This window comes from Oenanthe melanoleuca, chromosome 2, assembly GCF_029582105.1.
Source record: "Oenanthe melanoleuca isolate GR-GAL-2019-014 chromosome 2, OMel1.0, whole genome shotgun sequence".
Taxonomy (NCBI): domain Eukaryota; kingdom Metazoa; phylum Chordata; class Aves; order Passeriformes; family Muscicapidae; genus Oenanthe; species Oenanthe melanoleuca.
In genome coordinates, this window is record NC_079335.1 from 71,115,533 (window position 1) to 71,138,655 (window position 23,123).

Genomic DNA, 23,123 nt, shown 5'->3' on the forward strand with positions numbered 1-23,123 from the left:
CAAATCCAATAATGGATGGAGATTTTCTGTTCTAATTCAGTATTTGAGGTGTAAGAAATTATATCAAGGTATCCTGTAACCTCCTTCCTGCAAACCCCAGTTCCTGTCTTCCTTTCCGGTCCTGTGACCTTCCCCTGTGTCCTTGTACCCACTGGGGGTCGGATATTCCGGTCCCTGTCCCCTCTGCGTCCTCATCCCATTGGCAGCTAGCCAAGGCCACTCCCATTCCCCTCTCCTGAATACCTGGTTCCCAGAGAAACTCGGACTCTTTCCCGGCCACACCATCGCCCAGGAATAAACTGTGACTGCAAGAGCGTCTTTTGTATCCTTCTCCATCCATGATGCGATACTGTGTCTAATCTTAAATAATTATAAAAAAGACACAGTATAACCGCGTCAATTTTCCTTGGCCCTCCTCTTGTTAATGTGTTTATAAAAACGCATTTTATTATCTTTCACAGCAGTTAACAGATTGAGTTCTACCTGAGCTTTTGCCTTTCTCATTTTCTCTCTGCATGACCAAATGACATCTTACAGTCTTCCTGAGTTTGCCTACCTCTTCTTCCAAAGGTCATAAAGTCTCCTTTTCCCCCTGAGTTCCAGCAAAAGCTCCCTCTTCAGCCAGGCAGGTCTTCTTCCCCATCAGCTCATCTTTTGGCATATAGGGAAGGCTTAGTCCTGCACCATTCTTAAAGTGTGTCCAGCCTTGCTGGACCCCTCTTTTCTTAAGGACAGTTTCCCACGGGAAAGTCTGATGAGATTTAAGTACAATCAGTATTTGTGATACATATTTAAACTACAGGAGAGCAAGTTAAGTTTGCAGGAATGTGGATCAATTCCATTACATACTTCGAGATCTTTATATTTTTTCTGCCTCACATTGTAGCACCACTGCTATGTCACAAAGCTAAATAGTCCTTTCTTGTAAAGGAGGAACTCCCAAAAAGAAACAACACAAATTGCTCTCTTGGGGATATCACTGACAATCTATCCCTAGTGTCTGCCTGTCAAACATCTGAAAAGTTGCTCCCGTTTCCTAATCCTTAGACCACAGTATCTTAGGGAATACTTCAAACATTTGGGCTTCACAGTATCTGACAATTCAAGATAATACTATGGCAACAGTATGGTGAATCTCCAAAACAAACAAGCAAACAAACAAACAAACAAACAAACAGGCTGAATTACAAAACAGGATTAATGTATTACCCTAGAGCAGAGCGGAATTTATCATAGAACAAGTATTCAATAGTACATTATTTGGTAGTTGTTCCATTATAAAATAAATATCAGATAATGACAAGTTACATACAGTGCTATATTATTGCAAGACAAGGGTATGATTAATTCAGTATTCCAAATCTGTGCAATAATTACCTCTGAGTTGGCTAAAATAATTACAGCACAAACAACAGAAACATCTACCTAGTTACCCTTCATGAGGTAATTGCATGTTTGTTACCTGAGTTTTTCATATGAAGTTGCAAACAACAATAGCAAGCAAGTGAAAGGAGAAGGGTTTTTTCTTCTTCTTGAGATTTAAAGTTACTTGACTTCGCATTTGCTTCTCCAAGTAAGTAGTAAAGTGTAGCAGTACTATTGTGCTATACATCTCCATTTGGTCAGTCATCTATTACGATGCCAGTTCTAATTGACAAAGGAAATAGACCAAAACGTGCTCGAACGACCATTTAATTAGCTCCCATACCAATTATAAACAACACTTCACTCACCTTCGATCAACTGACAAAAGTAGTAATGATAAATTATAGAGTAAGTGTAAATAAAGTGTTTTTAATTAGTGTAATTAATCACTTCACACATTCTTCAACCTGCTTTGCTCATTTGGATAACAGTTGAAAGAAAAACACTGGCAAAGCTCCTTTAATGTCCTTTAAACATTCATTTACAGAGTTAATAGGTTGAGGTGCATCACATCCCATCGAGAGGAACCACCTCCTAACTGTTAGTATATGCCTAATTAAGGATCTCAAATACCAAAAACTCATCACTTACTTACTTCTTCACCTCCCAGGTCATTTAGTTTGAGTGCAAAATATCGATTCCTACCCTACAACCTACTTTTTTGTTAGTTCATTAAAGCGTCTGTACTTCGAGTAAGCAGTTGCCAACCCCTCCTAAAGCTGAGTTGTATTTGTTGCCCGGTTTTGCAAAGGAATGGATAATTTAAAAAGAACAGCATAACAAGAGAGAGCTTTTGATGGTAACCTGCTGGTGTCTATCCACAGTATCTGACATTAGAGAAGAGGTGATGATAGTTAATGACAAGGTGGACAGACCTATTCCTGGTGATACTAAATTCTTTGGCATCCTGTTTCCTAAGTCCTGCTACCAGAATTAAGCTGCTCCATCTGGATAGAGGAGTAAACTCTCCTTCCAAATCAGAAGTGTAAGGAACACTAATTTGTCTGTTTTTAACCCCCTCTGTTGCACTATGTCCTATTTTTAAGGTCATCTGAAACATTCTTTGAAGAAACTCCCTCTTGCCAAGATGATTTAGGATGCTTTTGGAAAGCAGAGGAATTAAGTAAGCAGAGGGTAGGCCCTGCAAGTACCACAGAGGGAGGCAAGCAGCAGCGACAATGCCACATAGGTACAGGCCTTCTCCATTTTCTAGTCTCCAGAAGTTGTGAGAAATACAAAGCAAAACTAGCAGAGGCATGGAGCAATGAGGAAAGTCCTTGGGAACTGTATGGCAGAACTTTGTGGCAATCATAAAAAGAAGACATTTTCTCAATTACAGACAGAAGAGGAAGAGATTAAACCAAGGCAAAATTGATGATCTGCAGTTGAAAATGCAACTTGTCAGCTGCAACTGGTCAAACAGACTCTAGAAAAAAAAGGGTTTTCAAGGCACCTGTTAGCCTGACCTCAAGTAGAAGATAACAAGCAGCTCTCCTATAACAACAGTAATAAGCATGGCACCCATTCTCCTTCCAAATCTTAGACTAGAACTAGAATAGGTCTAGGAAAATATTTCAACATCTACCTTCTAGGAGATATTAAATATATCTGTAGCTTTATAGTACAAAGAAAAAATGCCAAGGCTGCAATATAGCAAAGGAATTCCATACCCTAGAAATGAAGAAAATTGAAGGGCAAAAAAAGACATGGGGAGGGAGGCGGGGGGGACATCATCTGCACACTTAAAATGAAGAAATAAATGGTAATACTTTAAATGCTTAATCACAAGCAGCTCCCTTGTTATGAACCAAACACATCTCTTTAGATGAGAGACAGCAATTCTAAAATGAATACACTGAAAACAAACTTGTTTTACAAAAAAGGATAGTAATTTATATGCAATGCCATGCTCTACCAGCATTAAGAGGGCTATGTTCTACCTACAAATACAGAAAAGGGCTTTAGTACTGCTATAGAACTTATTCTTAGGTACTGGAAAATAGGATTTTGTGGAATGCATTCACAAGCGTGGAATACATTCATTTTCATCCAAGAATTCTATAAATGATATATATCTGGAGAAATTATGCAAAAACTAGGCTGATAACATTATATAAGTGAACAATACAAGTATATCCCTTCTAACTCTCCTTCTGACCTAATTTCTACTGGAAAGAAAGATGAAGAACACTTTATTTCAAGAGTAAGTGAACTGGAAATAGAAACTAGTTTCATTAGCTGCTGATTACCTTATGCTTTTTACACTTCTGCCAGTATGAAGGAAACAGAGGCATCTTCTAGGATTTAAAATAATAAATCTCTACTCTGAGGGATAGCAAAGCACCATAAATGTCCACAAGAAGTAGTAGAAAAACATAAGACTTGAAGGTCATAGAAAAAAAAATAAGTTTGAATTCCTCTGCATGGGTAATTATTTATTTTTTGATTCCTGGAAGACTTTTTTTTTTAAACCTCATGGAATAAGGTAACATAGCAAAGTTTAAGTAATCCTGATATAATAGTGTAACTTCAGTGTTAAAACTACTCAGATAGTGTGTATTTTGCTTACCATATCATGCACAGCATTACTCCAGATATTTGTATGAAATGTAAAACCAGCCATATCTTCTTTCATAAGCAATACTGAGTAATGTCTGGCAGCAGGAAAAATCTGGAGCTCCATTGCTAGTGAGAGAAATTACAGAAGATGCGGGAGACCAGGACTGAAATACATGCACTGAGCATGAATAGATCTATACATATGTAAGATCAGAATACAGAAGCTGGCCTTGTCTTTGTTTTTCTTCTGGTTTTTTGGTTTGGTTTGGTTTGTTTTTTTTTTAAATAGAAAATCTATCCTCAACTGAGTTTAAAACCAAGGATATCCCCACTAATGTGAGTTTTTAATTGACCCCAAGATTAAAACAATATTTTTTGGTAGAAGATTAATCATATTTTATGAAATTATTTGCTAAACCCAGCAGATATTGAAATCAGATAGTCTCTGAATGAGATAATTTATCACTGGCCATTAGGACAATGAGCTTTATTGGAGCAAGAAATAGACACAACACACGAAAAAGATGGGCAGCAAGGAGGATATTACATTTCTGAATTACAGAAGACAGAAAGAGGAAAAATAGTATCCTCAAGCCTTTCTGATGCTGCTTCTGTGAAACTTTGCAAGACTAGGAGTGGTAGAACACTTCACTGTAACAGAAGGTTGTTTTCTATTAAAATATCACTGTGGAATCAAAGAAGAACAGTACCTGCCTGGGGCTCCTTAATGAGATTAGATACATTTGTGAATGTGACCAGAAGAATAAATTTGCATACAGGAGGAGGCACTACAAGTTGCAACATAGACAGGAAGCTCCAAGTCAGAAGGAACTGCCATGTTTCCATTTGAGAAACACTGATTTTGGCATTAAAAATTGTTATTTTTTAATTTGTGTTTTCATTATCAGTCTCCCATTTTTAAAGGGATAACTACATTTAAAATCGTGTGTGGGCTTTGTTTATAGAAAAAAAAAGGCCAACTAAGTTAAGAATATATTTTGCATTATTAAACCCTAATTTTTTGAAGTGTTTTATACCTGTGAAAACCAGCTGCGAACATCAAGTGTTTCTAGTCAATCTGTGCCTAGCACAGCCTAAAATTGCTATCAATAGTACTAAACTCATGTGTTCCCTTTTTATTGCTAGGAAATAAAATCAGATGTTTATAGACATCGCACAAACATGATTCACATGCAAGCTGAATGCATTATCAGAAAAAACCCAAACAGACAAATCTCCTCTGATAGACCTAAATTAGACTGCTGGGGGGAGGGAGCGGGGGAGTGCCCAACAGCTTCTGATTATAAAAGCCTATAAAACCCCTCACAGATATATGGATCTAATACAAAAGATATCAGCAGAACTATTACGCTATTATGCTGTTCTGTGAACTTAACTACTAGCACAAAACAGATTTCCTCTTGTCGTGCAAAGTAGAACTCAATTTTTTCCCGACCTTTGACAGGCTTAAAATCTGAATCTTTTCTGTCCACAAAAGAAAATGACTGTTTGGTCTCTGAGGTGAGTGAGTTCAGAATGTGTTTAGCTCTGTCTCAGAAGTCAATTAAAAAGTAAGTCAAAAAGGTCAAAATTTTATTACAATCTTTTTCATCTGCCAAAACCTCCTCTGCCATAAACCAGAAAGTATACCCTTCTATGTTCTGTGTCCTCACAAATGTGCACCACTCTCTGCTCTCGTACTGTCCTCAGAAAATGCATTTGTCCATTTATAAGACCAGAATGGAAAAAATGGAAGCAGCTCCCTAATCTGCGTTGCCACAGAAGTCACAAAACCCCTATTTGATTGGGAGCTGTGTAAACTGCATGTAGCACAACAGAAATCAAACCCAAATCCATACCTGCCAATTTTTTCTCTTCCACATGCATCATTTTACATAGGCTAACGAGCCAACTACCTCTTTTTCCAGGGCTGCATCTCCACAATGCTTATGCTCACAAGCTGGCATCTGCAGATCCCAGAATGATGTGGCTCTTGGCACTGTGACTGTGCCAAGTGTGCAGGCACTGGCATTGCCACTGAGGCAGGAGTAGGGTGAGTGGTTTATCAGTCTGTCGTGGGGATGTGGGTGCATTTGTTTCCTGGCCCGTACTACAGGCACAATATTTACTGATGTTCTTTTGCACTGTACGTTCAGGTGCCAAAAGCCTTTCTTTGTTCTGCTCCTACAGATGCTACTATAAGTCACTGTCATTTCCTAACGAGTTTCAGTAGCTGCTTCCTGCAGTGGGTGAGGGAACACCTGGTTGCCTGTAAAGGATTTGTGTTTGACACAGACTAAGCATTACAAGCTGATCATTACCTCCTATCCATCTTTGATGTTGCTACTAATTGTTCCTGCCATCCTGGTCTCAAATCTCATCTTTCCATTTCCCCCCTCCATGTATGTTTTACCTGCTGTTACTGCTCTCTTTTTTTTTTTTTTAAACTGCTTTGCACTACAGTACTAAAGCTAGATTGTGAGGGGTTGTTTTTCTTAGGCATGGATTTTAAGTCAGTTGCACAGCATTAAATGACAACAAATACCAAAATCAGATTCATCACAGGAAAATACAAATTAATACAGCAATAAAAATTAATGCTGTGATTCAGTATGGAATTTATATACAAAAACATGTTTCATCTTGCAGATATAAGTAAACTCCAAGAAAATCCATGGTACAAGTCACAACACATTGAAACAAAAATTCAGCCTGTAGGCTACTGTGCAGAAATAGAGGGAAATTTTAAATTCCTTAGTTGCAATGTTATCATAGTGTTACCTGTAGACTCCCAACATGACACAACAGTGCACAATCTGGGTTTGCTTCTAGTTATCAGGAAATCATGTGAAAAGTCTGGATAGCAAGGTCACTTACATGCAGAAAATGTGTGTGGGTTTGGGGGCGGGGAGTTGGATGGATTGTTCTTTTGTCTGAGGATGAATGATCACCTGTTTTGGGGACAAGCACTGAGGCTTTGTTGCATGTCATGGGAAAAAATAAAACAGAAAGGAAGAAGATAGAAGAAAATATGGGATTTGAAACAAGAGAAGACGCAAAAGAAGAGGATGTGGTAAGATAGAAATAAATGATTTAGGGAAATATGGGGCAGTAAGAAAAGGCAAGAGAGCACAGGAAGGGAGAAGGCTGGATGGTGTGAGTGTCTCCAGGTGGAAAACTTCCTGAGGAGAAGAAATTGCAAGGGGCAGCCTGCAGAAGTTTAGGTCCAACAATAAGGGCTTGTACTGGGCCATCAGTTTTAAACAGCATTTCTGCCAGTGGCTTCTAGTGCTTTCCCCCTAGAAGCCTATAAACTCACCCAGGCACCTACCAATCTACAGAGGAGATGCAGCAGAAATGAAAAGATTGAAGCCCTGCACGGGAGGGCGCCCACAGCAACTTCTGTGCTGAGGAAAGCAGGGAAAGCATGAACTGCTTCCCTGAGCACTGATGGTTCCTTCACCAGGTTTCCTGCTTGCAACAGCCACACACGAACTTGAAGACAGGCAGCAAACCAAAGAGTAACAAGATCAGCTGGACCTGATACCAAAGTCTGTCAGGAATGGTGGTGGTGAAAGCCCATAATGTGACTCTGCTCCTAAGTTTGGTCTCCTCCTGCCTGCATAAGGGAAGTGGCCAAAAAGGAAAACTTCGCTTATGCTCTTAAGGTAAGAACACTGACATGAATTTACCAGGATGTGATATGTCAGCAATGAAGATGTGCCTGTGATACAATCCTGATACCCAGAAGGGCAGAGGTGATGGAGTACTGCATGACAGTGTTTGAGCTACATCTCTTCTTCTGGTGCTATTATCAATGCCTTAGAGCTCTGCCTGTGACAGAGAATGAAAACAAGAGAGTCCAAGCTTAGGGTGCTTAGTGCTGATGGAGCATTTCCTGAGGCAGCACTGGCTGTAAACACTGATGCTGAGATGTAAGAGCTGGCTCTCAGCAGCACTAGAGCTGGCTTCATTTCATCAAATCCTAATGTCTCACTGGGATGTAGCACTGAATCTACAGAAGCTTTCATGGTCAGCTGTTTTGTAAAGACATTCATCTGCTGCTGAGGATTGCCCCTGGAAAGCAGGTCTCTGTTTGCGATCAGCTAGTGGCTATTACAATGTCAAATGACTTAATAGTTATTTCATGCTCACACTTAGGGTGACTAGGGCCAGAAAGGAGAGATGGGTAAAGGAAACAACATCTAAGGAAACAACATTTCTAGGAAATCTACATAATTAATGACTACTTCAAAAGACAATTTGATTCACAGTTGAGACGATTCCTTTACAACTTTCTCTGTGAGAACATAAAATGAACAACTGTGAAACCACCCTTTGGAAAGCAGTGTTCCCCTTTTGGAGATTTACTCCATTGCAAATTGGGCAAAGATGACTTTAAAACCCCAAAGTTTTGAAGCAAAGATTGGCCAAAGGCTTGTTTTAGAAGACATGAATGGAGTAAAGAGAGACATCCATAAATATTTACTCTAAATATATTACAGTACTGAGAGAAGTTTCTGCAAAAAATCAAAATTTCCTCAGACTTCATACTCTGAGAGATTTATCTGGAGCTATGAAGTGTTGAGTCAGAGACATCCAGGTTTGCATTAATGCACCAGGACAGAAAGATTGTGTACCTTGTGTTAGGCACTTATGCCACTTCTACTCTAAAGACTCTGATCCTGGAATGGAGGGGCATGTGTATGTTTACCAGGAGATCCCACAACACCTCCTCTGTGTGCACAAGAATAACTGAGATGGAACACCCTGGCTCTCAGAGCAGATAAAGAAATGGAAATAACTTCATCTATCAAAAAACTGAGATCCACTGTTGCCAAATTTCATCTCATTGAGCATGTCCAGCCATCTGACAAATGGCATTTTCACAAAGCAAGAGCTATGGGATGGAAAACACATAAACACACATCCTTTTACACATTAATTGTGTAAATAGTGCCTTTTTGTTTCAATCCATTTTCAGTATCTATGATAAAAGCAGCTTATAAAGGCTGAAAATCATACAGGTTGAACAAGGAGTGCTTTTTTCAAGCTAGGACATCTGCTTTCCCACAGAGTAAGGAGGATCTCTCTTATTACGAAAAATTACTGAAACAAAAGTGAATTAAGAGGATAAAGTAAGAGTTTAGCCTACCTTTTCAGCCTCATAATTAGACAGGGGATTTAAGTGAAACCCACATCTGTCTAATGCAACATCTGTATATAATTTCATGTGGCAAAATGTTCTTGTAATATAATTCATTTTTCAGAGGGAAAAAACCCCAGCATCTAAATGGTACTGCTGCCTATTTGTGCTGCATTTGGGGCAAATAGTTTCAAATTACTAAAAGAGTTAATATATTTTGGGATTGAGACCAGAGTGGTAAGCCATGCTTTTTCTTCCCCAGAAGAACTTGGACATCCTTAATTGCCTGCATTTCTGTCAATATGTAGCATCTGTGCAGTGCATTATGAAATGGCCTTAGCCAAAAAGATGGTATTATTAAATCTACATTGTTTTTATTCCCTTATCAGTGCTCTGGATTCTGCAATTAATCCTGAGCACCAGGACAACAAAGTCACAGACATAAATAAAAATATATATCCAGAAAAATGTGGGGGAAAAAATTCATCTGGAGTACTGGCAGTGTTGTATGGGAAAAACTGCAATCCTAATAGAAACCGCTTGTTCTAAAAAAATTTTAGAAACTGAAATTAAAAATGTACATTTAAAAATTGTCAAGACAATTGGGAGAACTATCCAGAAAGTTTTCTGATCCATGTCAATGAGAGCTCTGTTCCTACAGTCTGTACTGTCGATTTAGAGAGCAAGCAAGGAAGTTTGAAACATGAAGTGATGAAGCAAGTGAAAAATAATGAAATTATTCTGTTTCAGTTAGAAACAAAAGCACTAAAAGCTCCATAAATCTGCCCTGTAACCTTTTAAAGATTGGTCTTATGATCATTTTGTGGAAGCTGAAGCAAAGGAAAAAGCATGGAAGATTTAAGGATACCTTGAATTAAAATTAGAGACTTCTGTATTAGCAGACATTTGAGCCTGTGGTTTAAGTTAGGAAGAAGTGCCAATGGATTTGCTCAGTAATCTTAGAACTCTTCTAACCCTCCTTTTGCGAATGCCACGATAGAAGGAAAAATCACTGCCTGTCTCCACTGCTGTAGACTGTAAGGATGCAGCATATTATGTAAAGACTCAGTGAACTTCAGCTAATTATCTCAGAAATTAGTTTGGATTGTTTTGATGATAGTGTCATGTGTTTTGATGATAGTGTCATGCCCATCCTCTAATGTGGCATGCTAATGACACACAGGAATAGGGGACAGAGAAACTAATAGAAGGGAAAGAAATATAGAACCAACTTTTCTTCTTGCTCCACTTTTATCTTACACTACCCATCTGTAAACTGCAAATTTACAAACATCATCAGGAAAAGGTAGTTTGTTCTTAACAACTGCTGAGAGGAGTCCAGTTTCTCTGTCACAGAGGATGGACATCTGGGGGCCTCAGGCAGTTCATCAGCACCTGTCCCACTTATCTGCAGGCCAGACTTCAACATTATCAAATCTTAATGACAAATGTCCTGAGCAACCAATCTTCTTAACTCAGATAGCTGTATATCTGTGTTTACTCTCCTTCCTTCCATGCAGCTTTCCACCTTTTCAATTGTTCTTATGTGTAAGCTGCGTGGAAAAAAGGAAAAAAAAACCAACCAAAAACAAAAAAGGAGGTGCACTTACAAGGTACTAAAAGGAATGGATCTGAAGTAGTTGTGTGATTTTGAGACAGTGGTGCAGTGATAGGAAGGGGAAGAAATAATGTCCTTCTTTTATCCCTCATTTTTCCAAGATTTCTAGTCAGAAATATTATTTTTTCATCTCCACAGTGCATACTCACTCCTCACAAAATTTATTTTCAAATGCCTTTCCTCACTAAACTAAACCATTCTGCCATGAAAATACCTCTCCTGAGCTACATTCACTGTTCAGTACTGCTGTGTCTCCTGAAACATCCATAATGTTATCCCTGTCCTGAACTAAATTTCACTCCCCAGCATGTTTCCTTACCCAGTGATTTCAGGTCCTGCACTTACTGTGCATTCCCATCCCTCTTCCATGACTCATTTCCAGCATCTTATACGTGATTACATTGGCTCTCACATGTCTGGTCCTTCCCCTGACCCTATTTAAGGTGACCAGTTACTTATCTTCATTTGTGCAAAAGCAGTATTTTTGAGTTCCCATTAGAAAAAGGTAATGGCCGAAGAAAAAAAATATTTTCAGAGAGGAGCAGCCAGGCAAGCTGGGTGCTCCAGCAATGTAGAGCAGGGAAGAGGATGGATTGAGCACCCTCAGGGTGGCCCTGAGGGTCCAGGTTGGCCCCTGGACCCACTGTAGCTAATGGCTACTGACACTAGCAGCAGCCTGTATGTGCCTTCCCTTGGGGACTGAGGGGATGTGTGGACCACTTGTTCTGCTGATGATCCCCAGGAACACTCAGGACAGGCTGAACGTCCCTCTGAGGCCACAAAACTATGACTTGTTTGATGTAAACTGGAGTGACATAGTCTCTAGAGCTACATAGAGATAACAAGAAATCACTGCAGTAGAGGGAACTGGACCATGGAGATGCAGGCTCAGGTATCCAGTCAGATGCATTTTCTTGCATTCTGCAAGTTTCCTGACTTTTTGTCTGTCCATTGTAACTGGAACCACATGGTTTGAGGAAGCAAACTTAGATTAAGTTGGGACAGAAAAAGAGGTAGGCAACAGTGCAGGAGTTCTTCTTTGTTGCATATAGCCTTGTCCCAGGGTCAGCTCTACCACAGGAAGCTTTTATGAGAGCTTGCAACAGTTATGAATCTGCCTGTCTGATAATAATTACTTTAAAACCAGTGATCACTCTGCTTTCATTTCACCAAATTAATAAGTTTTATATACTTCAGTTTTTTTACATCTGCTGATTCACACTCAATAAAGATAATTAGCGAGCATCTCTATTAGCAATATAGAGGCCCCTCCTGTGTAAGCCCCTTTCATGTGACTTGTCCCATTAGCCTTTTTTTCATGGCTTTTATTTGCTACTAAAGAAATAGCACATGTGAAGTGATGTTTGGGATTTAGAGTATTATAATATATTATAGAGTAATATAATGACTGCTATGTGACTATTTTTTAAAACTAAGTCTGAGAAAATCAGAGTGCATGAAACCAAATTGAAAAGTTTCTGAGACACACTAATCCTCTGCAAAGGCAGGGCTACCGATAGATTAAGTCATTAGACTAGATGCACACAGTTCAGAAAAGGAAGCTGTGGTCATATCACTGGGCAGGCTATCATGTGATGACTTTTAAAAATCTGCTTCAAATGCATGGCAGGGGGGAAATGCTCTCCTCAGAATAAGTCCTGTTACTTAAAATACAGCTTTGCAGTCAAACTGCAGAGAAGTAAACATAACTAAAATTGTCAAATTAGGAGCTCAAAAGTTAAAAAATGCCAAAGTTTCCTTTTCTGAGTCTTCCCCTCCTTCCTTGCCTTATGGCCAGTGCACACAACGCAGAATTGTTCAGTGTTTTTTACTCTATCACATCAGGTCTCCATTGAAAAATGTTCAATACAAAGTAAAAAAAAAAAACAATAGCATCCTGGTGGATAATTCTACAGCACTCAAAGTTTACTTCAGATACATCACAAATGGTGATTTTTGGAATACCTGTAAAGTTATCTCATTTCTCACAAAGTGATCATAAATACATCTCATTTCCTATTTCAAAATTGAAAGGATTAAGAACTTAAGTGTCTAGGAAACACAAATACTGTGTTTGAGACATTTCATAGTGGGCTTTAAACTTCCTTTCTGTATCATGCTTCAAATATTTGAGACCATGCTCCCACAGTATTCCGTTACAACTGTTCTCAACACACCTAACTGGGAACACCTATAACTATGTATCAATAAAAAATACTTTATATGATTTCACAACTATAACATGAAGACTTTAAGACACAAAGGAGGGACACAATAAAACTTTAAGTAAATATGAGACTTCTGTTTTCATTGTGTATGCATGTTCTACTCGTTGCCTACAGAAGTCAGAAGCACTCTCCCCTCTAGTGCACTGTTGCAATTTGAGCCTCGACTTGGGGTAAATGAGGCATGGACAGAAAATGTACAAAATAGGGCATGATAATAATTGTTTTGTAATGCATTCATAAGAAATTCAAATTATGCTGTACACACAGTCTTGACTTTTGTACTTTTGACTTTTAAAACACATTTTACCTGTCTGATGTGTTTGTAACATTTTACTCGAAATTAAAAAAGACCCCCCCCACCCCACCACCAGAAAAAAAAATCCAGTATGTGACATCCTAATTGTATTTATGAGTGATTAGCAGAGCTGCAACTGTTAGCTTTGGCATATAGATCTGATTCTTAATTAAACCCACAAATGGCAAATAGCAATCTAGTTTTATTACAAGCTGAGCCCAGAGCAAAGGAATAAGGGAACTGTGACAGAAGGCTTTACAAATATTTCTGACAATGCAGATCAAGCTTGCAGCCCTGTTGGAAAGCCTGCTCCCTTGTGAGCACATGCACCTGCCTGTTCTCTCCCATCCTGTGTTTCTTAGGGACAGCTACTCTTCTGTCCATAATGATACCACTTTTCCTTTTCTTGGCTTGTCACCCCGTTGTTCCCTCTCTTTACACCTAACTCTTGCTCCCATGAACAAATCATCCAGCCAAGCAAACTCAGCTTTCAACATTCTGTATGGACCTCCTGCTTCAAAAAACCTTGGTTCCTGTCCTGATGGTGCTCTACAAATCCATCTCTATTGCTCCTCTTCTCCATCACTGTTTTCCATTTGCCCATGTTCTTTATTCTTCTTTCTATCTACCTGCATTCTGATTTGTTTTAGCTCATTGTGATACTCCCCAGAAATTTCTTTAGTATTAGTTTTCTTTATGTACACAGACTTCATTCCATCTACTATCTTCATCTTTATCTTTTTTTTCTTAGTTTCCATCTCTTAAGCCAGTTTCTGGCACTTTTCAAAACAAGCTGGTCCTGCTCTGCTCTCAGTCTCCTCTATTGCCATCTACACAGTTTCATTTTTCCATCACAGAATCACATTTTAAAGGCAATTCTTATCATGCTAGTCTGTTTTGTTTCTCTTCACCCCCAAATTAAGAAAAAACACAAGGGCTTACATTGTTTCATCATGTTTTCCCCATTTTGTTCTGATCAAGATGCCAGTCCTACAGACTGTTCAGATTAAGCAAAACCATAACAGAACTGTTAGCGACACTGTTGGCCCAGAAATCTTGTGCGTATGAAAAATGAAAAATTTTCTATTGTCCCAGGATTTTCAGCTTGAATTTGACAGCAAATCTTGTTTTAAAATTATGAAAAATGTTCTGACAAATTAAGATTCTGCATCCAATATACAATGTCTTCCTTTTGTCACCTGATGACCACACTGCAGGTGACGACTTGTCATTGCTGGAGATGCTTTGCAGAAGGTGGCTGTCACAGTTTATCAGCCTTTTTAGATGAAGGGGAGATTATCCCCTTTGGTATCAAGAAAGCTGAATTTGAGCAACCACCTCCAAAGTCAGAAGATACTGGGTAGCAGGGATCAATTGAGCAAGAGGGAAGGAATTGTAGAGGAATACTAAAAAAAAAAAAAAAGCCAGTGTCAGGAGCTACAGTGGTAGGGAAGTGAATGTGGAATACTGTGGAAGATGGGGACAGAATATGAGATAGAAGCCTGAGGAAAAAGAAACAAAACTAGGGAATTAGCCTGCTTTTTCATCATCTAGTGTAACATATGACAACAGACTATTTAACATGCTGGAAAAGTGTTTCAGTGTGACTCGTGGGCACAACTGTTGGTAGACATCTGACAAGCACACTGAGTGGCATGTCCCTTGTTCACTTTTACTGTTGATTCACTTCACCAGTGGTTGGTTCTAGCCAACAATCCATCCACTCACTGCACAATTCCGCAAACAGAGTGGCTGGTAAGTGACCAGTGAGCCAACCTTGGAGAAAAGACTTTACCTTTCTTGTTACAGCTGCCATTCTGTGCATCATCTTTAAGTTCACTTATTTCTGTCTGTGTATCCACAAGAAAATTTTAGTTGTAAGGAGTTACAACTGGCCAAGTGGTTACAATCAGACATCAGACTTCCTCAAAGCCATCCAGTATGTTTCATTTTATTACCTTTGCATAGTGAAAAATTGCTGTTTGAATGCTGTTTTTATGGTGGTGATGCTGAAGTTTTGTAACATGACCTTAGAGTATAGTACAGCAACACTGCAATTAGAAAATATTTTCCTAAAAGTATATTTATGTGCTTGTTTTTTCCCCAAAAAACTAGCAGCACTTAAAAATATGCATTCAGTTTTAAAGCACAAAATTTCTGGGTTCTAGAAAACATATTTCTAGCAACTTACTTTCACTGGCTGAATAGTCCTGTGGATCGAGTATCCCTGATTCCTGCAGTGATCTAATACAGGAGTCCACCAGCTCCAGACCAGTGGTGAGTTCATCTTCTATATCCTTCTGACCATCTATAATGAAATTAACAACATAAAAATGTAAAAGGAGGGCAAAAAGGTAAAGCCACACATATGCAAGACGAAAGCTAAAACCTGTTATAAGCATTCACAGCTGATTCAGGAATGGAGGCCACACATTCCCAGGATGCTGGCCATACTGAAAATTGTGCCATCCTTTGAAAGTGTGACTTTAGATTAATAAAAGCAAAATGAGAATATTTAGGTCTAGTAGTAAAAAAAGCCAGAGACACATTTAGCAATGCCCCCTCTCGAAACTCTGCATTCACTTCAGTGTACTTTTTGCCAGCCCTAACAACTTTTGCCAAATCTTGTCACTTTTTAAGTAGAGTTTTCACATGCTAGCAATGAGAAAAAACACACAAAAACCTCAGTAAAAACATCCACATATATCAATGTGCTTTTCCCCTCCATCTTCTTTAGGTAAAAACGATCCTTCTGGGAGACAATATAAGTAATATAAGTAATACATATATGTGGACAAGTACATTACCTTGTGTTTGCCAGTGAAATTGCTCTTCTGTTGAACTGGAAAGAGAAAGAAAAAAGTGATCATTTTAAATTAAATTGTTCTGTAGTGTGGCATGAATATTCAGATATAAATCTATTCTGAAGGAACTGATTTAAGAGAAGAACACTCTTAAGAATAAAAAGCATATTTAGAATACATAATTTTATATCTATTTCTAATTAATGACTTGTACAGCATTCACTCAGCAGGAGGGAAGCATCATTACTTCTTTAAAAAATAATTTGAATCATGCATATAGAAATTGGCCTCTTGGTCTTGATATACAAACTACATTAGTTCAAAGCAAAAACATTAGCATTCTTAAAATTTTCTGGATCCTTCCATTTGTCTGATTCGTCACATTTATCGAGAAAATTATAAATTGCTTTCTCAAGTGAATAGTGACGTGATTTCTGAAAGAAATTACGAGTATGATTCCTGGTCCTACCGAACATTATGTGCATTTTTATATTATTCAAATGTGCAGCTAAGTTAATTCAATTGGCCTACACAGGAAAGTAAATTTAGATGTGTTTGTGCTTCTATGTACAAGCAGTTAAGCAACAGAAGGTCTTAATTTTAAAATAATGAGCACACCAGAGGATGGGTTAGGTAGGGTATTTTTCTTTTCAATAAAATGATACATTCAAATGAATGATAAAATGAATTGGGTATTCAATTAGGCAATGACTACATTTTCCTCCAAGGCATGTTCTGTTTCTGCCTCAATATAGGTCTTTCTCACATGACAAGAATACAAAAAGGATTGAAGTTACTCAGTACTAACCATTCTTTTGATAACAGTGAACTGATTATTACACTCATGACTGAAAGATTGTTCTGTACCTTTTTATAAGATACTTATAGGGGAGAACAACATTATCTGCTGCATTCATAAGTTTAAAAAAACAAAGACTGAAATTCTTTTAACTTTTTAAACAATTATATTTATTTCTTTATTTATTTTCTGAGATTGAGACTAAATGGTCTTTTGGATGAGTAAATGGATTTAAATCTCTGATTGTTTTCCCTTTTACCAGAAGATACTGGATCACTTATGAATATGTCAGTATACCTCCTACTGTCTATGTTCTGAACAATAGTAATGTAAATGAAATTAAATGCTTCCTTGGAGCGGTCTATTTTTACAGGAAAGAACTTGTGTCAATTATTTACCAGATTTGATAGTGTTAAAAATATATATAATAATTGTCTATTTTAGATAAAAATAGTTCTAAAATAACTTTTAATTTCTACCTGAGATCACAAATGTTAACCTGGCAAGTTCAAATCTATCCATCATCATACATTTCCTAATATATCCAATCTGAGGTTGGTATTGACTCACTGTAGTGATGTTATAGATTAAGAAGCCAGTTCTTTGATGAGATAATGAAAATTTTTGCATTCAAGTCCACTGAAATGAACAATATTGAAGACCAATGTTGCCAGAGTCCTTGGGCTAACAATAATAACTGCAAAGTGTTGAACTGGATGAAATTAATTTAAATTACCTTTTGAAATGAATTTCTAGTGGTGACTAGGGACAGTGACTCTTTTTGAAATAACACTTTTTCCAATTCTACATTCCTTTTGTCTAATTTTCAGATTTACCAAATAACTGCAGCTTCATCTGACACACTGGGACTTACTTGGGAGCAATCTTCCTTTGTGTAATTAACACAATCCATAATAAGTAATGTACTCCTTTAGACTCTAGAGTCCCTCTTTCAGTATCCAGATTTCTTGTGATAGGTATCACCTCACCAGACAGAAAAAAATGTAATAACTCAGGTGGCATTCTTGCTGGCAGAATGAATTACTAGATGTTGCTGGCAAGAACACGATGATGTAAAAGCCTATGTATGCCACCTCATCCAAATAAAATAGAAAAGAAAATCAAGTCGTGCATAAAGAGTGAATTACCACTTCCAGGAATTCCAGCTTAGTCCTTTTTAAGTAGCAAACTTGTACAAAATGTAACAAAGTTCATTATGTTCAATGAATCACTTCTGGTTGATTCATAGTAATCCCCAATATCACTTGTTTGACTTCCACAGAAAAACTGTACTGCATCCATGTTAATCTTAGGATCATAATGAATTTCCACTACATTTTGACTTCTCCAATTTAAGTCACATTTCTCCTCAACACTACTGTAATGGTCTTTCAATAAATAATGTAGCTCTTAGAGTCATGTTAGCAGGTCCACCATCAGAATTTTTATCCTAATGCTACCTTCTTATTCAACATGTGGAACATGAACCAGGCTGTGCAGGGTAGTGGTGATCCCCATCCCTGGAGGTATTTAAAACATGTGGATGTAACACCTGGGGACGTGGTTTAGTGGTGGACTTGGCAGTGCTGGGTTAATGCTGGAGCTTGATGGTCACAAAGGCATTTTTCAACCTAAAAGATTCTATGATTCTCTATTAAAGCTGTATTTGCTCCTACAAATATATCAGTATATTCTGGGATGGAAAGAGTGCTGCTTTTCTTAGTTAAATTCATGCTCTTTAGCTTTATAACAATCCAGAATGGTTGGATATTGAAGCTGCCATATCTTGGTTGCAAACCAATGCCAGAGCCTTGCAAACCAACATATAAAGGGTTTCCCTAGAAAACTTTATTAGAATTTGCCATAGTATTAATTTAGGTACTCTTTATTTTTCCTTTTTTTTAACTGAGCTTCCCTGTTTTTGACCTGAAAAAGATTCCTGACTGAAACAACCTGACCTGTTTGTGCAGGAAGCCTTTAGGCTGTCACATAAATGTGCCAAAACTGCTTGAGTGAATAAAAGGACATGCTTTTTTGTCCTTTTCCTTAAGGTGTTTGTTTCCCAGCTTCACAAAAGATCAGTACAATTGACTGTATAGATACATCAAATACATGAAAAGATACAAATCCAGTAATTAACAGAAGTACTGTCCTAATAATTTTTTCAGCATGTCCAGCAAAACATATTTTAGCTTCATCTTTTTTTTCTAAAGAAAAAGGCATTAGCAATCCCTTTTCTGCATATTTCTATGCCTCATTATATAAGTTTGCAAACGTTAGTATCTTTGACTGAGGAAGATGAGCAATGAAATTCTTTATCAAGTTGTTCTGAAGTACGGTGACCTGAGTCTACCTTAAGAGTTTGAGAAGGGATTTTGACCAGAACTATATTAGTACAGCATTAGAAAATCATAGCATAAAATATGACTGAGCTGAGAACTCAACCAGGTAGAATTACTACCTCCCTTAACCCAAACTCAGAAGAATAATTGTGATTTATTTATTCTTCTTTTATTTTAGTAGTAATTTCAGCCTGTATGTACTTCAAATGTTCTAGGTACAATAAGACTACTGTTCTACTTAATTATACCTGACTTATAGAAAGAATCCTCCATCAATATTCAACTATGCAAAACTTGAACCTTCTATGCTTATATTTTTAAAATTCAGTGTATTGAAGGAAAATTGCAAGGAAGCTGAATAACTTAATAATGAGAAGATAATGCTAAAACCCAAAAAAATGAACAAAGCACTTGACTAAACAAAAAAGAAGAATATCGTTATGTTTTTAGTTCTTGATATTGTTTGTGCTAATGAACCTGTCTTCTGTGAGGATGCACTACACTGTGCTTAAAGCTTTACCTTTAATAACTACCTAAGAAAGGAGATATTCCAGGAAAAATAGTTTTACCTCCCTAGGCAAGAATGAGCAAAGTAAATATCCACAGAACGGTCATGTTGGTTCCAGCTGAACTCACATGTTCCCATTTCTGCACGCATGCCATAAAAGCACCGCAGTGAGAACCCTCCGTGCGTGGCCTTGCATGTGGGGAGGGCAAAAGGCAGATGAGCACAGCAGGCTGCAGGGAGCTCCTTGTGGGGAGCATCACCTGGGGAGCTCTACCTGCCTCTGCACAGCAAGGACACAGCAGAAGCACAGAGCATTGCAGAAATGCAGATTTTCTACAGCCAGCTGAGGATGTCTGACTATTACCAGCAGCTCTGTACATCAAGTTGATCCCTTTTCAGGCACAAAGAGAAAAATCCCAGACCGACCTACAGTTTCTCTATAAACAAGCAACAAACCATGCCTTCATTTCTTCCTGTACCTCAAGTCAAGTTAAACAAGAAGTGGGTGCCTTTTCATGATGGAGTTGATAGGAATCCACCATGGTAAGATGGACTCTGTGTAGACAGCCAGCATCTGCATGACAAGGTGGGTTACACAAGACTAATAAACACCTCTCCCAGCAATTTACAGAAGACAAAAGCAGTCTTGGTGGTACAGAAGTGAATGCTTCATATGACACCAAAATAATGCTGCCCTGGACAACATTCACCAGCCAGATTTCTATGAAAGCAACCAAAGTCCTCAAGGGAGGGAGGAAGTCCTCAGAGGTGGGGAATGTTATTGAGTACTTTGGCAGAAGAAAAGCTGCCTGAGATATCCTCAGATTGTGTTGCTATTAGGGCCTGTACAAACACCCAAAAATTCACTTCCAAAGCAGCTCCTGGGAAGCAGCAAGGGCACCTTGGACTCAGTTGAACTCCTAAAAGGTGGATGTGTGCCTGTGCACGCACTGGCAGCAGACACAATGGTAGGCAAAGGTAAGTTACACCAAACCCCAGCCCAGGACACATTTAGCACACTACCTGGACACAGCTGTCCTTGCAGCATCACTTGGGTTTAGTTTTAGACATCACTTGGGTTTAGTTTTAGACATCACTTGGGTTTAGTTTTAGACATTACATGGCCTAATGTGAGACCCAGCACACTTCAGAGGAATGCCTTGATAGGTTCAGAGCCGTAAGGAGCACCACTGCCCTGTACACACTTCTCCAGCAATAGTATTTATTATGCAGCCTGCAGAAATTCATTTTTTTTATCCCATGCACCAAAAGACATCATTCAGTTTACAGTTGTCACTCATTTTTTGTGAAAGTACTATAGCTATCTGCTACACCAAAATATTTTTATTGTTTTCTAAAACAATTAATGAAATTACATCTAAAACAATTCATAAAATTAAATATAACACTACTGTACAAAAGCTATTAAAGGATTTTACAAGGAGTTGTATCAGCACATGATCTTTTAAATTATTTCTACAATGGAGCTACACAAACATTGCTGCATATAATTACAGGCAGATACTGTCTCATTGATTTTTAAATTGTTTTTTTCTTGTGGAAGGTGGAAGAAAAAAGATTCAGCAGCATTTCACATAGAAGCAAGGAGGCTGAAAAATTAATATTCCATCTAAAGCAAAGGAGAAGCAGATTTTAAATCAGCACTACATTTCAGGTTATCTGCAAAATAGTAAACAACTTTTAGTATCAACTATCTGGTGGGGGAAAAAACCAAACAACCTAAGAATAAATTTTACATTAAATAATCCTGTGAAAAAGTACCAACCTCTCAATAAATTACCATAGTAAAAAACAGTCCTCAAGAGCAACTTTTGGGTTTAGTGGCCAATTTAAAATTACATCAAAATCTATGACATTGGTAGTCACTCCCTTCACCTCTATAAATGTGACACTGTAGACTCTCTCCAATATTTAATTGCACTCTATTAGTCAGCTGTGGTATCAGCCTGGCTACCCTATCAAGAAGTCCTTTTTTTTTGATGTTCCAAGAAACCTTATCCAATCCCCAACAATGATCCCAGAAAATATAAAAAAATCCAACAAACCAAAATAAATAAACAATACCCCCACAAACCCACACATATTTTACTGATGGCTGCTCTCTTGTACCTTGGAAATTTCAAACTGACTTTTAAAATGATGACAAAGTTCTTAGCTGTAGATGCCAGAAAACCATTCAGGTGGATAATTCCCACTTTTATTAGAACAGCCTCGCTTCAAGTTCCTGTAGGGAAAGAAAAACTGTCTAATTTTTTTTCTCAGAAAAATTATTGTTATTCCCTAGGTTTTACAAAATCAATAGCAGAACTTTGTGGATGTGCTGTGAAAGTTTTGTACTTCTTTCCAATGATGCAGGGAAATAGTTGCAGTCAAATTTCCAAACAAGTCTCAAAAATCAATGCTTTCCTCTGCATTTAATATTTGCAAAAATTGGCAAACATGATTTTCCTTCAAAAACAAGTTTTAAACTGCTCCAGTCCTACTTATGTTCAATTTCCCTATGCTGATTGTGCTTATTAAAACTATTTTAAATTATTTAAATGTGATTTAAAGTTCAGGTACTACACCACTAAGAACACTGTTCAAGTACACACATGCATGGAAAGGCACCAGCAGCCTTGCATTCCACACACTGCACTGCTTAAGGGCTTGCAAAGCAGGTGCCAGAGGCTGTTATTTAATGGACACAGCATAACACAACTTGATTTCCTGTAGTTTTTGACCATCACTCCTGAAATGGCCTACAAGAGCATCAATTATAGTAAATTTTATTTTGTTACTGAATTAATTTCACACATACCAAACCCCCAAAACCCATTTAGTTCAGTTTTGAATGAACTTGGTCACCTAGGGAGAGAACACTTGCAACCAGCCAGTTTCCTTTAGCTTCAGTTCTGCAGTTACTGGCTGCAGTGAAGACAGAGAATTCTTTCAAAGACTGGAAGCCTTCGAAGCTCTGCTGTTCCAAGGATAATTTGCAGAGCAATAAGTACTTTGTGTATTTATTTAACTTAAACTTGGACACAATAACAACATTAGGGAAACAAGTACCATGTGATTACCCCATTCTCACTCTTTCCCTGATGTCTGTTTCATGCCCTTCTGCATTCCAGATGGGATACTGGGCTAGACAGACTCCAGTTCTGAATCGATACAACCACTCTTTTGTTCTTATTTAGAGAAGCCAAAATCAAACCAAATTACTCAATTTTGTAATTTCCCATTATTAATTAATTAAGGAAAAGGAAGATGGTTCACAAAAAGAAGGAATTAGCTCAAGGCTGAATTTCTGCTAATACTGTTAGTTCTTCTGGTTTGCTTCAAACCTATTTTTATTTGAGAAAAGAGCTCACTTCCCAAACTGAACATAGCTACACA

At 38.0% G+C, this 23,123-nt stretch overlaps 1 protein-coding gene across 4 annotated transcripts in view; it reads right to left on the reverse strand.

Moving 5' to 3' along the window:
- Nucleotides 1–23,123, reverse strand: part of CTNND2 (catenin delta 2) — a 511,553-nt gene that overhangs the window by 283,829 nt on the left and 204,601 nt on the right. For all 4 annotated transcript variants that reach the window (XM_056485067.1, XM_056485066.1, XM_056485065.1 and 1 more), the window contains exons 3-4: nucleotides 16,079–16,113; nucleotides 15,463–15,579 (exon numbers count right to left, since the gene is read on the reverse strand). In XM_056485067.1, the coding sequence (XP_056341042.1) occupies nucleotides 15,463–15,579; nucleotides 16,079–16,113 (152 nt within the window). The remainder of the gene's footprint in view (nucleotides 1–15,462; nucleotides 15,580–16,078; nucleotides 16,114–23,123) is intronic.